General features: G+C 40.7%; 2 protein-coding genes across 7 annotated transcripts in view; both read right to left on the bottom strand.

The window, feature by feature from the left end:
* Positions 1-3,468: 3,468 nt before the first annotated feature.
* Positions 3,469-10,930, bottom strand: LOC138206967 (ly6/PLAUR domain-containing protein 1-like). Of its 2 annotated transcripts, XM_069163905.1 has the most exons (4): positions 10,671-10,930; positions 7,820-7,954; positions 5,368-5,628; positions 3,469-4,739 (listed from the first exon to the last, which is right to left on the bottom strand). In XM_069163905.1, exons 1-3 carry the CDS (start codon positions 10,717-10,719, stop codon positions 5,390-5,392), a joined length of 423 nt encoding a protein of 140 aa, XP_069020006.1. In that variant the 5' UTR covers positions 10,720-10,930; the 3' UTR covers positions 3,469-4,739; positions 5,368-5,389. The 2 variants fall into 2 exon arrangements, with proteins under 2 accessions (XP_069020006.1, XP_069020005.1); XM_069163904.1 differs by having other exon boundaries at positions 3,469-5,628.
* A 1,635-nt stretch (positions 10,931-12,565) lies between these two features.
* The window catches only part of LOC138206978 (nck-associated protein 5-like), a 102,776-nt gene continuing 98,865 nt past the window's right edge, over positions 12,566-16,476 (bottom strand). For 3 of the 5 annotated variants that reach the window (XM_069163925.1, XM_069163928.1, XM_069163929.1), the window contains 2 exons: positions 15,865-15,954; positions 12,566-14,911 (listed from right to left, as the gene is read on the bottom strand). In XM_069163925.1, coding sequence (XP_069020026.1) covers positions 14,597-14,911; positions 15,865-15,954 — 405 coding nt within the window. In that variant the 3' untranslated portion in view covers positions 12,566-14,596. The remainder of the gene's footprint in view (positions 14,912-15,864; positions 15,955-16,476) is intronic. The other 2 variants (XM_069163926.1, XM_069163927.1) reach the window with 2 other exon arrangements.

Raw genomic sequence — 16,476 nt, 5'->3', positions numbered from 1 at the left:
CCGGGTTCGGTGGAATTTCTTCGAGTGCGGAGTCAGCAGCTTCACCGACGCAACACCGCCCCCATGTGGACGGAGACTGTTAGTGCATCGTTATTCCTGTGCTAGACAATGGTAAAAACAAATAAGACTATAATGGATGAAAAAGTCTTTATTTATGAGGTATTAAAATGCTAAATATGTTTTATACCAGCTACGGGCTCGGGGGCAGTATATAAAAATATTGATTTTTGTATAAATATACACAAAAAAAAAACAGTAAACACTTTTTTGTTTTCCATTTCATGTGGACTAGATATGGATTTAATGTTATATTTCAAAAGTTTACATTGTAAAAACAATGTTGCAGTCGGTCTGTAATTATATGTTCTGTTTTTGCAGGTTTTCCTTTGATGAAAAAATAGCAACCAGTCTCATCTCACTCTGCTGCCTCCACCAGATGATATCAGTGATTTAGGTGCCGTCAAAGGCCAGACAAAATGGCCCCGGCCCTCCACAAGTGCATGGAGGGCCACTGATAAAGACGATATATGAGCAGGAATGAGCTTCGGGGCTTGATTCTTTCTCAGGAACACCTTACCACATTGGAGGCAATCCCAGGGCCTGAGGACATTGGCCCTTGTTTCTCAGGCCGAGTCATTTTTCACACAAGAGCCTCTCCACCACACCGAGTCTCCTAGAAAAGCCCTCGGCTCTGCTGCTTCTGATGGCAACGGCCCTCGTCTCCATCCTGGAGCCTGATGGAAAATCTCTTTCATGAACTGTGGGTGAAACAATTTGTTTTGACATTGTCAGCAGCGGAGCAAAGATCCAACAGGAACCTGCTGTTGAAGAAGGACTTGTCTTTTACAAAACACAAGTGATGTGTTTTTTTCATCTCTTATTTTCAGTGGAACTGAGTGACAGCATCATCTCAGAGTCACCGTGAAACACAAGAACGGGTCTAAAAAGGCAAACAGACGGACCCGGTGGTCACAATAAGTTTATTCTTAAAGTTTTCATTCAAAACAATCTTTAAAGAGGGACGTGAAATTACATTTTGACACATATTCCTGTGTGTCCCCGTTCCAAATACTAGAGGGCACCAGTGCTCTCACTGAGACCACTGAGCCTTATGAACTATACAAAAGAACGATTTACTTCTAGTAGTGCAGGACTACCTGCTCCTGCTGCAGGTTTTTGACTCCTCAATCATTACATCTATAAAACATCCTCACTAAATGGAATAATCAGCATAACACGAGGGTTTTTCAGCCCTTTTTTTTAATCCAGCTCTGCTTTTCTCTTTGAGAGGTGCAGCGTATTTAACACTAGTCTCTTAATCTCCCTTTTTCACTGCTGTAAATCAAATTGTGTTTGGTTTTCTTAATTGGCCCTACTTAGAAAAATGAAGATGTATGGGTCTGCACTAAAGTGGATTGCAGTGAAGTCTGGTGATGTAGTTTGTGTCAGGTTGAGTTTTCAGATTCAGCAGAATTGTTGAAACTTTCCAGACATTATCTCACATAAACAATGCAGCCTTTTTAATGGAGTTTTGGGGTTTTGATTAATGAGTAATAACTACTTGAAATGGATGTAGGCTTGCTCTGATTCATTATAACTTTACAATGTACAGTATCTGTAGCTGGATTGAGGGTAATTGACCCTCTGGAGGTTTTTGATCTTGCTGTCCTCTGCGATATGTACCTGAAACACTTCCCACCCACACCAGAGCAGATAATTCCCCCTCATTCCCGATACACTTAGCCTCCACAGTAAACAAAATAGATGAGTTGTGGTCCCTCATCAGCTGAAGTATTTCCACTGCCAGAGCTCTAATATGACTGTGTTTGCGCACTCATCATTAGAGCAAGGCAGAGGAGGGCCTTATTATTCCTAATAATCTCCTGTTTTTGCTGCTTCTTAACCCCGGGAGATCTGCAGTCGGCACTCGATCGGCGGACCTGACTCCCTCCCCTTACTCCTCCTATGTGTTCATGCTTAATGATGCTCAATCATACCGACGCGCCCTCACACTGCAAGAAACTGTTTCAGACACACATAACTGAGGTTTAACTCCTCTTAACATCATTATTTAACAACACTAAAGTCATCACATATCACTGTGTTCATCGTGTTTTTATCTCTTTGCAGAATTGTTGCATATTTCACCGCTGACTGCAGGATTCATCCGGTGGGAGTTGTTCTATTGTGTCTCTAACAATTCACTGCTGCATTGTTAGGCACATAATTGAAAATGGTTACTTGTAAACACTACCAGTCAATCATCCATTACTAGTGGCACTCATCAGAACCACAAATGGGCTGTCAAGTTGTGCCTCCCTCTTCAAAACTGTTGACGCAAAACTGGCTCACAAGATATGGAGCTGAGGGAGTTGTTTGCATTCTCAGTATGGGTGTTTTAGCTGAGGGCATAAATAGTTCAATATCACTAAGCATGGCTGGGTCCTTCTGCACATTTTTCATATCATATCTTTGCTGTGATTACCTGACTTTTACTGGAACCTGGTGTGTCACCACTAAACAAAAACAGCAGCTCTGAGACAGCCGTGACACAGAAGGATTATGTAAAAAAAACAAACAAAAAAAAAAATTCTCGGACAAAACCTTCATCTTCTGTTTCACATGAATCTTTTATCAAATTTTTGTTGGTGGCAGTTTTTCTCGAAGCCAAAAATGCACACAGGTAGACTCCAGCGTACACAAGTGAAAGCTTTTCTACTCAATAATGCATTAAAATGTTTAAAAGAAATGCAGTAAAACTGCATGGATACTCATTTGGAAACCACAGAGGAGGCACAGTGCACAAAACAGAACTGAGAGTGAAGATAGCAAAGCAAAGTGTAGATAAAATGATGAAACACTCGTCCTTAGCCCGGCTGTGTGAAGGTTAAATACATGGAGAGCATTCAGACGCACCAGCAGTCGTGGATTTCATTTCCCTGACAGTCAAATGAGGTCACGCACCCCTAAAAAAGTTCAGTCATTTATCAGAGGTGACGCTGAAGCTTCTTTTTGTCAAGGCAAATAATGTATCACATGATTTAAATACATATTTTTGCCTCATGGAAATGTGTTTTTATTTTGTGTGGGAACCCTCTGAGGAAGAACTATTATGTAGCTATAAATTTGCAGGAAGCTCCTTGTAAAGACTTAATATGGCACAAATTACTGTACAGGGAAAATGGAAACTGTTCAAAGGGATGCTTCTGATTAATTAAATTAAATTATCGAGAATCTTGAAATCAAATATTTCACCACAACAATGCGTACAAATACACAGAATAAAGTTTCCAATAATGAATGAATATTCGGTTTGTTTTAAATGTCCCAGCAAATCTCTATAGTCAGCATTAAATTACAGTTTTCTGTCCAGGGAACGTGTTCAACAATTATGAAATCATAAAATAAAGTGTTGCCATGAAACAGATGTCAGCGCTCTTACTGATTGAAAACCCGACATGGAGCCAGTTGACAGGTACATTTTTCTGCAACATTTATTTACATCACATACAGCGAGTACAGTGTCACTCTTCACAGAAGACCCTGAAAAAAATAAAATTAAAAAAAACAAAAACGGCGTGAACATTTGTCAGATGTCTCAAACAGCCTGTCTTCAAATATGAATCAATGCACACCATTCTCATCATTCTTCTGGTATCATTTGCTCTACTCTCGATCACTGAAACCTTTTTGTGTGGCATTAAAAGAAAGTGCGAGAACGTCTGCATTGCAGTTCACAGCACATTCACTACTGTACAGATTCAGAAACAAATCCAAAGCAAGCAAAGAAAGAAGCTTCATGATACTAATAGGCAAATAAATTACTGAGAGGGAAGTAAAAATATGTAGATTTCCTAAAATGCTTGCCTGAATACTGAAATGTAACTAATTAGTATTTATTTGTCAATTATAAAATATAGTATTTGGTCTACAGCAGTTGCTACATGCAAATCACTATGATTTGAGTGTCTGTTTAATTCTATTGAAATATAAACTTTAAGGGGAATAAGATTAATATCACCCTTTATTTGTGCTTTTAGCTTGTTCTTACACTGCACTATGTTATATAAATGATATCATTCACTGCACATCAGCTGTAAGCCAGTTAAATATCTCTATATATGGAAGATTAATGTCAACAGAATCAACTAAATTCTATGATCGAGGATGAAGAAGCAAGAAATTAAACGGGCTTTCCAAAACCACTCCAGCATCTCTCATACTCCCTGTAGTAAAGTGTCAATCAATACTGTGTGGCAGTGGAAATTATGCATAAAAGCGACGCGATAATGTGCAGTAAGAGACGTCAGAAACCTTCACATCCAATCCTCAGAGCGTCGTCTTCAACATATCGAGTACGAGAACAGTTTGGGTTCTTCAGGTCACTAATCATTTTCTGAGCAACAACAGCTACAGCATCAACAAGAAAGAAAACAGCAGTGCGGATTCAAACCACAAAAAGAAAGCTTGAAAGTATCATTTTCGACAATAATGTCTACAAGCACCTTTTACAGCGTGTAATAATCAGAAAATAACTTCAGAGCAGATTCTTCACAAAACGCCCCACTTCATAAACAGCAAAGAAACAGAGATGCCTCGGCCTCAGCTTGGACGGTTCTCCTACAGCAACAAGAGCAAGGAAGGATTCAGAAAGCTCTGTGTTCTTCCAGATCTCCAGGTTTCAGGGTCACTCAGCAGTTACACCGTTATGTTGATCAGATGAACAGTTTTTTGTGACACTGAGAAGATACAAAGACATGAAGTCCAAATCACAGCAGCAACCACAGGTCAGAGCCCTGCTTGAGCCTACAGCAGAAAAATGATCAAATGTGAGCTCATTATTACTCAGAATTGTATGTTTGCAGCATTTTTGTGTTTATTTGATCTCTTTTGAGTTTGGTTTGTTTTCTACGTCAAGACAGTGCTAAATAAACTCCAGTGGCACTGAATAAATGCACTAAAAATGCATCTGTACACAAAAAACGAAGGAAAAATTACTATTTGCCAGGCTAGGTGCTTCATTTGCAGTCACTTTGTTTCTTGTCCTTGTGTAGCAATTACAGCTGGAAGTTAACCAGCTGCTGGTTGTAACTCAAGCAGGAACCCATGCAGGAGAAAACCTGCCAACTAAAGAATAAACTGGGTCCTGAACTGATGTAATATGTCAAACTGAAGTTGCAAGGACAGATTTGATGCGTTTCCCTTCCCTGATACCAAAACCTTTGACCATGTAGCTCCAAACTTTCTATTCTGACTTCTGCTTTTAAACTCTTACTGAATTCTGACCGGGAGTGTAAATGAACCAAAAAGCAACAAAGTGCAGTGTTTTGCTTTTATACGGTTTAGAGTACAGAAAACAAACTGTACAATGAAGCTGTGGCCGCAGCATCTACGTCAGCGGGAGCAGCATCAGTGCCGGCAGGAAGAGAAGAAGCTGCCGGTGCGTCCGCAGCAGGCTGGACGTCGCCGCCGAGAGGGCGGGACGCTTCCGCTTGGGCCCGTTGCAGAGCGCCGTGTTGCAGCACGAGATGCAGACCGAGTTCAGCCTGCCGGTGCAGAACTGCTGGTAGCCAGAGGAGGCGATGAGGCAGGCGCCGGAGGACGCGCAGGACTTCCGATAATGTATCCCTGCAGGGGAGAAGGAATCGACAGAGCAGAGGGATTTCTGAGGATTCAATGTGTCTGGAAGGAGGGAGTCAGATTATTGGACAGCTTTGAAATGTTGTAATATTTAACATATTGTCTCAAAGGACTCAAAGTCTCAAAGGACTGAGTATTCATTTTCCCTGCTATAATTAGATTAGTTATATTGAAGATTTAGGAGTTGTGTGTTTTGCATTGCTGCTGCATCGACTTCCTGTCTGTTCTTATTACCTGATGTTTGTCAGTGTGACACTGTATGTTCCCACAATTTGTATGGAAAAAAATAACTTTTTATTGAACTCCAGAACCGCTCTGTCCTTTAATCAAGTGATGTTCCTCCATCTGATATATATTGATATCATTCGTTATGTGTTCTACAGTATTTTATTGTAGCTATTTTGTCATGTGACGTTCTTATCGAGTTATTCATCTTGTGCTTTCTTTTGTCTGCGAATTAAATTTCACCCTTTCTGGACAGGACAAAATTCTGATTAAATCAAATTTAGATCAATTTAATCTCTGCCGGCAGAATGTTCCATTATCTGAAAAGACCTTTTATAGATGCAAGAGGAGGACCGTGTGCAGCTGGACACTTTTCCTCTTTGATAGTCTGTGATGAGAGTGCACTTCTGAAAGCACTCTGTATCTCGGTAAAGAGTAAAATTAACATCTGTAGCATTGATGCCCTGATTCAATGTCTCACTCAAGGACACCAAACAAAGCTACTGAACCAGTAAACTTCCAATTACGAGATACCTCAGCACCCAGCCTTCTGCTTTGTGACATCCTTCATCACACACAGGTGAAATAGTCACCTTGTCGAACAGAAAACTTGACTCTCATTAATAGTTGATCATCTCCATACAACACATGAAAGTGCAGCAGATAAAAACACTGATTTCTTTCTTTAGTTGCTTCCTATATTTTTCATAGAGCCTCGTGTGAAAGAGAAAACAAAGAACAACAAAATAAATAAAAAAGAGAGCATGGATTTACTTCCTGACCTACAGTTATAGCCTACTATACATCCTAATTCTTCATCACTTAAAATGTTTGAACAATAAATGTGCATATTTATTAATCTGTTCCCTCAGATTCCCACCTAAATATTTGTCTTCTAACACAAAAAAACCAACGTTGGCACTCTACAGGCTGAAGCATTATATTTCCTGTAAAACAGCACCAAACTAATCTGATCTTGTGTCATTGGCAGCTGAATGAGAGTCGGTCCTCTTTGACGAATGAGCTGCATGAAGTGCTTCAGTGAGATACTGTGGTGTTTTCTGGGTATTAGAGCGGCACAACAACAGCGCAACACCAAGAAGCCTCATGAAAATGAGAATGAAAGTAAGAGCAGTGGAGGGCGTCGTTTACGTAATGATATAATGTGAACAGTTTTACAAGAGAATATTCCACAGGCCGGTTTTCTCACTGTCACGCTGTGATTTCTTAGAACAACACATCTATCAATGCTTCTCTCTGTTTCTTTGAAGGTGAGCAAAGGAACAAAATAACAGATAACAATGGCTATTACTCTGAAAATCACAGGAGATTGTTTTGACCTCCTCTGCTGGGACAGTGATTCAGGCATACGAGGATTAGAAGGTTTTCGGGGGACAAAGAAGTGATAGTTTCCTCTGTGAGGAATCTTCTGTCATTTTATCGTCAAGAGAGAAAAATGTTTACAGGTACGAAAATCACAGCTGATTTCATCAGTGTTTAATGTACGCTGCACTTGTATGACACGAAAATAAATCTTCTCATCTCAGCTCTTTCCAGTTGAGACATTAATATAATTATTTGCCCTGAAAATTGCTTCGAGAATTAGAGAATCAATAACGTTGCCGAAGGTCGTGTACCCTCTGAGCTCTGTGTTCAACTCTGTCTCCAGTTTCCAGACGGTCACCTTCCTCCATCAGAGAAATAGGAACTCGGCTCTCTACTTCTTTTGGCTGCCTTGGCTTTTACATCTGCATCCCAATCGAACAGCCTCCACCAACTCTATCCCGGATAGTGTTGAGGAATAAGAAAATCTAGACAGGCTATACCTCCACCAAGGATGCACAAAATCCTTCAACCTATAACAAAAACTATAGTCTCGATTTAGATCCGCCTTCATACCAGCCTCAAAAAGTCTAAGATACCAGCATGAAAGCGTCAGTGAGCTGTCGCTTACCATCTGGTTTGACCAGCACCTCCTTCTGGCACATGTCCTGGACGTTGACAGTGCAGTTGACGACGTACTCCGGCGTGGAGCAGTCATTCTGCTTCATCTCCTCACACTGGTAACACTGGATCTGAAGGGCATCTCCTGTCCCACGGAGGGGAAATCGGAAGGATCATCATTAGTCTTATACATCGTTCACCTTTGTGATCCATTTTTATTTGAATATATACAACATCCTGCGAAATCAGCTACAGCACAGATTTGCAGATAAAAGTCCAGGTCACAGTCAGCAGGTGTCTCATTGAGTGGAGATGCTGTGGAGGTCTCAATGTGCAGCAGGACGGGCTGGTGAAAAATATGCCTTTTGTTTTGTGGTGATAACGGGTTCATTGATCTGCTTATTCTGTTAAAAACTAGCTTCATTTTGTCAAAACCATGACATCATGAAATCGTGATCTTGAGAGAAGAGCATCTAAACAAATAAACAGCCACACTGGTCTCCTGCGGGAAAGCGTGTTGATGAAAAGTAGAACCTTTTTCTTTCTTTTTTTTTACAGCAGATGACTGTGTTGCCCTTGAAGGGGTTATTTTTTCTTTTGTGCAAAGCCTAGTATTGACTTTTATTTTCATTGCACACATTTCTGTCAATCGGAGCTGTATGTTTGTTTTTCCTTGAATCAAGTGAGGGCGGCTTTTATAGATTTTGCTTTTGTGCGAGGACCTCTGATGGTACATTAGCTCCAAACATGACTAATAACACAGTGTTGCGATGTTCCGCCTGGAAGCAGAAGGACAGTGCCAAGGCTTTGTGACTATACAGAGCACCTAAGAAAATCTAATCTTCACTGACTTTCAGCTGTTTTCATTTGCTGCCTCATGAGGGTCGATAGAGAGGTTATAAATTCACACAGCGCGGTGAGAATAAGCCATAAAAAAAACACATCAGAGAAGTGTAGAATGCTTCCTTTAAATTCCCTTTTTAACCCATTGATTTTATAAGTGATAAAAGTCCATTTACAATACATGCCAGAGAAGAAATGTGCTCCGCCAGTGCAGAGATGACCCTCGTGCATTCTCATCCCCCGAGGGAGTAAAAAAATGCACCCTGACTGCTGACAGTCTTCTCGTAAAGATAACACACTGCACCTCCTGTGGCTTTTGCAAATTTCATCTAGTGCTTTTAACGGAGCGTCAACGAGCTCCTCTTAGTGCCTGAAAACCTCATCGCGAATCTGAGTGTCCATTACGTATACTGGCCCGCAGAAAGAGCAAGACATGTGCAGAAGTAAACTATGAGACTTCAGAAGGAGAAAGTGCAATTATACCTGCTCACATTGGCTAAAACTGAGATCTCAGTCTTGTTTGAGTAGTTTCTAAAGCTGGGATAATTGGAAATTAAATGATTTGTCCTCTAAACAGTATGTTTTGCAGAAATTTGCTTGTCGTGCAGTGCTATATGCAATATACATCACGCGTATCTGGTGGAATATTACTGCATCACAGGTAATAATGATGTCTGTAGAATTTACTCAACCTATTATTCGTTTTTGTTGCACAGAAATCTGCAGGAAACTAGAAATCTCAACACTCCCACATGTTCCTTTGTTAAGTAATTACATCAGCAGGTGATAACTGACACTCTGACTTGTTATATATGCTGCAGCTGCCAGGTTTTGTTAGTATTTCAATTAAAGTATCTTCATCACAGCAGCTTCAAACAGAGCCATTCAATCAAAAGCTTAAAGTCCAACAAACACGCCTGCCCTTTCCCTCCCCTCGAGCTAACTGTCCCCACTGACAGATATTACTGGTGTAATTATTAAAATGGCAACAATCATTAATCTCAACCCAGACAGCTTCATCAAACACAACTGATAAAGGTCCACACATAAGATCCACACCACCACCCTAATTAATTTAAACCCAGTAAATGCCTGAAATCCCCATCCATCATCTGGAGGGAAAGCAGAAACTCTTATTTTGTGGGGGGAATATCCATCACATACTGGAGGGCAAAAATCCCCTCCTGAGTTTACCTTATCAGTTTTAGAAAATAGCTCTAAATCTATTTCTTAGTTCCACAACAGAAAACAGAGTCAGATAAGAAAAATATTCCGAATCAGTTGCACCTTCTGAATTCAGGTGTAGAACTACATAAGCAATATTTTTTAAATCACAATCCTATTAAATATAATCACTTTAGGCACTACAAAACAAAATATATTATCAGTAAAATCCGGAAACGGCATTCCATTTTGTCCAGCTACTCCAAAAAGAGCAAAAAGGCAGAAGAGGGCAGCGTCTTCGCCCTGTTTGCCAACACTTGTACTGGCAAGAAGAACATTCTTTATTCAAAGCAAATACAAGCACCAGAGGAGCAGGAACAAAAAGCCTGCTGATAAACACTGGCTCTAACGCTTCAGGGGTGTTTATTGGCTTGAATCGATGTCTTCTGCTCCCGAAGCAGCACGGAGGAGTCCAGCAGCGCTAAGGTGCGCTGCTCCCTCGGTGCGCAAAACCAGCACCAAAAACGCAGCACGATTGTCCACTGCAGCCTGCTGTGTTCCGATGCTGGTTAAGTTTTTCCCCAAAAGTATATGCCGCCTGTCAGATGATATTCTGTTTGGCACGTTGCACAGGTCTGTTTCATAATTTAATGTCATCAAAATAAAGTTCTAAACATTTTGGATCAGTGCATGTGCCATACGATACCCCCTTTGTTGCGCACGAATGTGGGCTATAAAAAGCAACTAGGCTATATCTTACCACAATATAAGCAGTTGTTTTTAATTCACATAACCTGAGCTCCAAGCTGTGCCATGCACAACACACTGGCTGCATCTCTCCAAGTTGCACATACCTGCGTCGAGAAAGACTCCGAATAAAGTCGCAAAAACGAGCAGACGCATTCTCTCCCAAAAGACGCTCGGAGGGGAAACATCAGACCAAAAACTGGTGAAACTTGTTCAGGGGGAGAACGACCTGTCGCGGAGGAAGCCCAGACGCAGATCCGCTCATCTCCTCCTCTTCTTGGCTGGCTGAGGTGAGAGCAATAAAAAAAAAAAAAATTAAAAGAAAAAGCTGTGTGTGCGCGTGCGTGTGTGTGTGTGTGTGTCCTCTCCAAAGCGACTGGAGACAAATGGGGAGCGCAGAAATCATAAAGCGCATCACGTGACTGGAGCTCACATTTGGCATTTCCATATCTGGTGTTCTCTTCATGCACCGGTGAAAGTCAAGTTAAGATAATCTACCTTCATGGTGATAGACACTGCTGGTATTTTCTTATCACTGCAGGCCTTTTTATTAATATTTCACCTTTTAATATCATGTTACAATTCCACTCTTATCAATGTTCAGGCCAGAAACATCCCTTTGATTTTACAAAGAACTTGAGTTTGACACATTTGACCAAAGATTCACTAACACCTCAACTATTGTATTCGGTTGTACAATTGATCATGCATTTATAATTATTTACGTCACATTTACGTTGGTGGGATCACGCATTTATTTAAGTCTTACCTTTAATGACTCCTTCCCAGTGCGCGAAGCTTTTCTGTCGTCTCCAATTTAGATTACTTGCGCGGTTCAATGTGGCCCTAAAAAACCCCTTCAATTCCCAGGGGAAACTAAGTGACGCTCACCTATTCCGGTTCTCTGCTGAAGGCTCGTCAAATTTACTCTTACATTCACCTCACAATAACATTGACCTGGCTTTGAAAGGGCATAACGAGAGCACAGAGTCAGATGATGATACAAAAGAGCTTTGGAAGTAAAATCCAACCAGAAATAAATGCAGACTGGAGGCAGTAAACTGATGTTTGTGCCATGCTCGTTAGATGCAATTTAGCATAAACAAAAACACCTGCAGGTGCCTTTCAGTTTAACTCCAGAATTCACTGTGAACGCTTCTTCATCATGACTAACAGTGCTGTTTGTCCTCCCAAGACATGATGGATTTATTCTACCTTCAAATATTCAGACATTAAGGCCGACTGTTTCTCGGTGTTTGTACGGCCAGATGGCTGATGTCCTCCAAATGCCTCAACTTCCTGTATTTGACCTGTATTCTTTTCAAAGTAAAAGCAGGGTCCAGCCATAACAGGGTTTGACTTTTATATTTGATATAGTTTATGGTTTTGACCTCGTCTTTTTACTTTAATTATTGAAATGTTTGTCCCCTTAATTAAATACATGTATGTTGTTATCTTTTATTCACTGTATAATTTACCTTTTTTGAGCTGTAAGGGCAACTTAATTTTTTCCCTTAGGTCATCCTCTAATGTAAAATAAACTAAATCATAAACCACAAACAAATTCTACTTGACCTGGACTCTAAACATTATCTGCACTCACGCGTTCTGTGATCAATACAGTATATTGACTCTATTTCGGAGAGGCATACAGAGGGAGGAATAATCCAAGCATGCATCAACTAATTGCATTTATTTATACACACATAATTACCCATCAAGGGACTAATGGTTATAAATCCCTCCGCAGCAAACGGAGTGAACTGTCACCAGCTCCGAGCTTCAGCTCCAGCCGACAGATTGTGAGTGGGTAGCGGTGATTACAGCCGATGCCCTCGGGGTTGAAAGATTTCGGGTTTTCTCCAAGTCTGTATTTCCACCCTGAAAGAAAGAATGAATAAATCTCCCGGGCGTGTGCGTGCGTGCGCATTTACACATGAGAGTGCATGTTGGTCTCTCCTCATTATAACTGAAACACACACACACACACACGCCCTGCAGCTCAGTTTGAAATTGGAAATAGTTTCTCATATTTATTTAGGAAATAGTTACATAAAATATAGCATTAAAGTCTAGTGTAACAGACAAAATTGCACACAGTAATAATAATAACAATAATATTAATTACCAAAGTAACACTGCTGGTAACTCTCTTTACAAAGGAACCAGTAACATTTAAGGAAAGAGGTGAAGCATGACAATCACACTACAGTCTGACAGTACAAAATGTGGGTATAAATACTGGACATCTAGAAAAATACACAAGTCCTCTTCAGACTCTCTTCATACAATATTAACAGTTTCATAGAAAACTTGAAACACACAGTCGGCTCTGTTGATTAGCACCAGCTGGTCAAATTCCAGATATAAATTTGGCATAACTCCACCTAAAAGTTCAAATATGTCTTTAAAATAAAGTGATAAAATATTTTAGCATTAGCTCTTATTGATCAAAATAAAGGTGTTTTTTTTTGTTGCTTAAAACAAGAACCCCTAAAGACTTCCTTAAGAAAAGATACATGCCATTTTCAAACAGTAGACTTAAAACCTTGGTTGAATGATTGGCAAACAATTGACATCTTTTTTTTTCCTTTTCTTTTTTTTTGTCTTTTTCATATTTGCATATATCAATCAGCAATGCCCATTCTGATATTAACTTATAGTTATTTTTATATACAACATAATATACAGCTATGAAAGGGAAACTGAGGTTTGGAGAGTTCAGGTACGCTCTGCTACATGAGACTTTAAACAAGACTGTTTGGATTTCAGGAGTTTTTGCAACAGGAACTCAAAAAAAGCAAAAGACTACCCGAGTGTTTTCCTGATGGCTGCATTTTAATTCTTACAATCTACATTAGTCCAGTATGTTCCCTGAGCTACCAACAATGACACTGGGTGCATTCAAGCCAAACAGTTGGTGGTTTGCTGTACCTGCGTATCATTCAGACACTGGAAAATCATCCTAATGTACCACGTGGAAACATAATAAGCTTCAGCTGTCATCTGTAGATCAAAGTGTGAAGCTGAACCGTGATCATTTTCTTGTCTTTTGTTTGCCATTATTGGCTGTAAAACTCCTCAAAATAACACAAAGACAAGATAAAATTATTTAAAATAAACTGAAATTAAAGACATTTTTAATCCTCTTGTGATCTTTTTTATATTGTTTCCTATAACAAGATAAATCAGGTGTATTCTTTTATGGGTTGTAATTCAACAAGGGCAGTTTTTGGGCAACTTCAATGGATATTGTACTTAGCAGCAATACATAAAATGACACCTTGGGTTTCAATCCTAGAAAACAGGAATGCAAGCAAAGCAACAAATTGCATCTGTGTGCCGACGTTGCCCATCAGTGCTGACCCTGCTCAATACTGTTTGAATGATCGTTCACTTTACACTCCTCACAAACTTTGTACAGTCTTTGTTACAGTGCAATGATAAGAAGAACCCCAGCACGGTGGGAAAGATAACAAAAAAATTGCAATGATACCAACATTTTTGCTGTCCAGTCCACCACACCCAGAGTCAAACTATTAAAAAGTCCTGGTTTGGTGTTTGGGTTGAAGTTTCATCCTCGTGTCTGCAGCTCTACTAAGTGCTTCATGTTGTATGCAGAAAAGACAGGGCTCCTCGTGTTGTGGCAGGGCTGTAGGTCCAGTCACAGTCTTTTCCAGGATTTGTTGAAAGCTGAGCTTGAATCGAAAGCAGATCCAGAGGGGGTTGAGACCAAAACCAAGTCCGGTTCAAGGCCAATAACAAAACAGACAATAAACAAAAGGTTTTTACTTGCAAAAATGCAAAAACTAAAACTGAGGAGGGTCTTTAGGGCCAACAGAGATGCAAATCTACCTGAAAATCAAGCCACGAGCCAACTGTACTCTTCAACATCCAATCAATGCACGGAAATTTTAGAAGAAGAAGGGAAGGAGAAATCTGATGACAGCCAAAAAGTCCGAGATGTTAGACAATTATATTCAAAACTAGGCTGGAGACATGGACTGGACTCTGCCACTTCAGCGCTGCCTTCTTACACGTCGTTGGAGCCCTGACTGGTGCAGGAAGAGAAGCTGTCGTACAGCGAGTCGCTGAGGGAGCCCACGGGATCCGCCCCAGGCCTGCTTGCGAAGCTGGAGGAGGAGGGCTCATCCGCCTTGCAGCAGTTCTCCCCGCTCTTTGCTGCGTCGGCGTGGCAGTCACCCCTCCGGCTGCCCGAGCCCGTGTCCGGATACAGGCTGCCGCTGCTGGAGCTGCTGTGATTCAGCTTGTTTAAGGACTCCAAGGAGAAGTCGAGAGAGGCTGGGTGGCTCGCACTGACGGGAACCTTCTCCATGGGAATCTCCTTCTGAAGAGAAGAAAACAAACTTCGATTAACACAGAGCCCTAAACATGTTTGATTTATGACAAACAACTTCCAGTAAATGTATGCTGCACTGCAAACAGTTACATTTTCTTTTCTGAAACTCATGGCAATAGCAAGCAGAGAGGTGAATCTCACATTGCACCATGTAACTTATCTCATTTACAGTGTTGTCCTGCAAAACAATAAGACCGACGCCGCTTGAGAGCATGACAGTGATCTATATTCAGATTTTTATCACTGAAGGACCAAATGTATGTCTTGGGGGTTGGCAGGCGTCCATCTCTGGGCATCTGGGCGTTATATTAACTGTGTTGGATTATTTCTTTTACACAGCCTTCTTTATTGGTGAGCATAAGCATATGTTACTCAGGGGAAACGTGAGGTCTAAAGGACTCAAAAAGCTGCTTCAACTAGCAGGAATAGTTTCATCTTGAAGGCGTCACTGATTAAAGTAATGTGCTTAGAGTCGTGACAGTCCGCGGAGAAATGTTATCATTGTGGGTCTTATCACTAGACAAGATCGCGTCATCACACGTACGTCGTTTGAGGGTACACGCCTTCAGGCAACTCAGCAGCGATTAGACACGACAACAAAAGTGCAAAAGTCTGCATTAACCAGATGCTACTTTGTGCTTATATTCATTGTCATATCCCCCTCTGCCACATCACCAGTGAGTCAAACGCTGCCTACACAGGGAAACAAAACAACACATAAACCTAAAAGTTTTTGTTTATGCAGTGCCAACTATGAGTTGTCTTCTCATGAATGTCTCAAAAGGCACTTTAACAAGCTGATTACTGTACCACTCAGCATCCAATCCGCTCATCAGAGGCTATAAACTAAATTCTCCAGGTAGCTGCTTTTTCTTCAGTAAATTGAGCCCGGGAGCAGAGCAGCTATCTACATAGGTATTTTTGCAGGGGTAAGTACACACCGGAATAGCTGCAGGGTCTTCAGCAACCTCATGGGAGGCTCCAAACCTGGACCATTTAGCATTTTGCTGCGAGGTGTATCTCCCTTCAGACTGAAACCCAGACAAAAAGCAGGAACACATAAACATGACTGCATCTGTGGTGTAGTTTTGAGAAAGCTTCCACATGTTGTTAGAGAATACTGCAGGTTTTCTCTGATCTTAAATCACCAAAGACATGACCCAGAGAAGAAGTGTACATTTTAGAAGATGGTTTTTGCAAGTGTAGGTCCAGGCAAGCTTTACCAGGCTTCTCTAACAATGCATCCTTTATTTGTTGTATTATCAGATAATAATCATGTTACTGCAAGGACAAAGCTCTTGTTTAGTTTCTCCTAATTTGAGGAAATTATCTGCACATTGTCTCAATGAAATCAAGTTGAATGGCTACATCTGTTACGGAGGAAAAACATATTTTTTCTTTGCAAGGTCACTGCTGGGCTTCCAGTCATGTTATTTAAACAGCCCAAATTAAAAATCTGATTTGATGTCACTGGTTTTAATGTTGGATTTTATTTCGATGTAACTGCTTGCAATGGAGGATTTACCGCCATTTTGCATGCAGTTTGCTGGCAC

The sequence above is a fragment of the Embiotoca jacksoni genome, unplaced genomic scaffold, assembly GCF_022577435.1.
Source record: "Embiotoca jacksoni isolate LCO1_2020_lvr unplaced genomic scaffold, fEmbJac1.0.p SCAF_30, whole genome shotgun sequence".
NCBI lineage: Eukaryota > Metazoa > Chordata > Actinopteri > Embiotocidae > Embiotoca > Embiotoca jacksoni.
The sequence above is the reverse complement of the archived record's forward strand: the minus strand, read 5'-3'. Positions and strand labels throughout refer to the sequence as shown.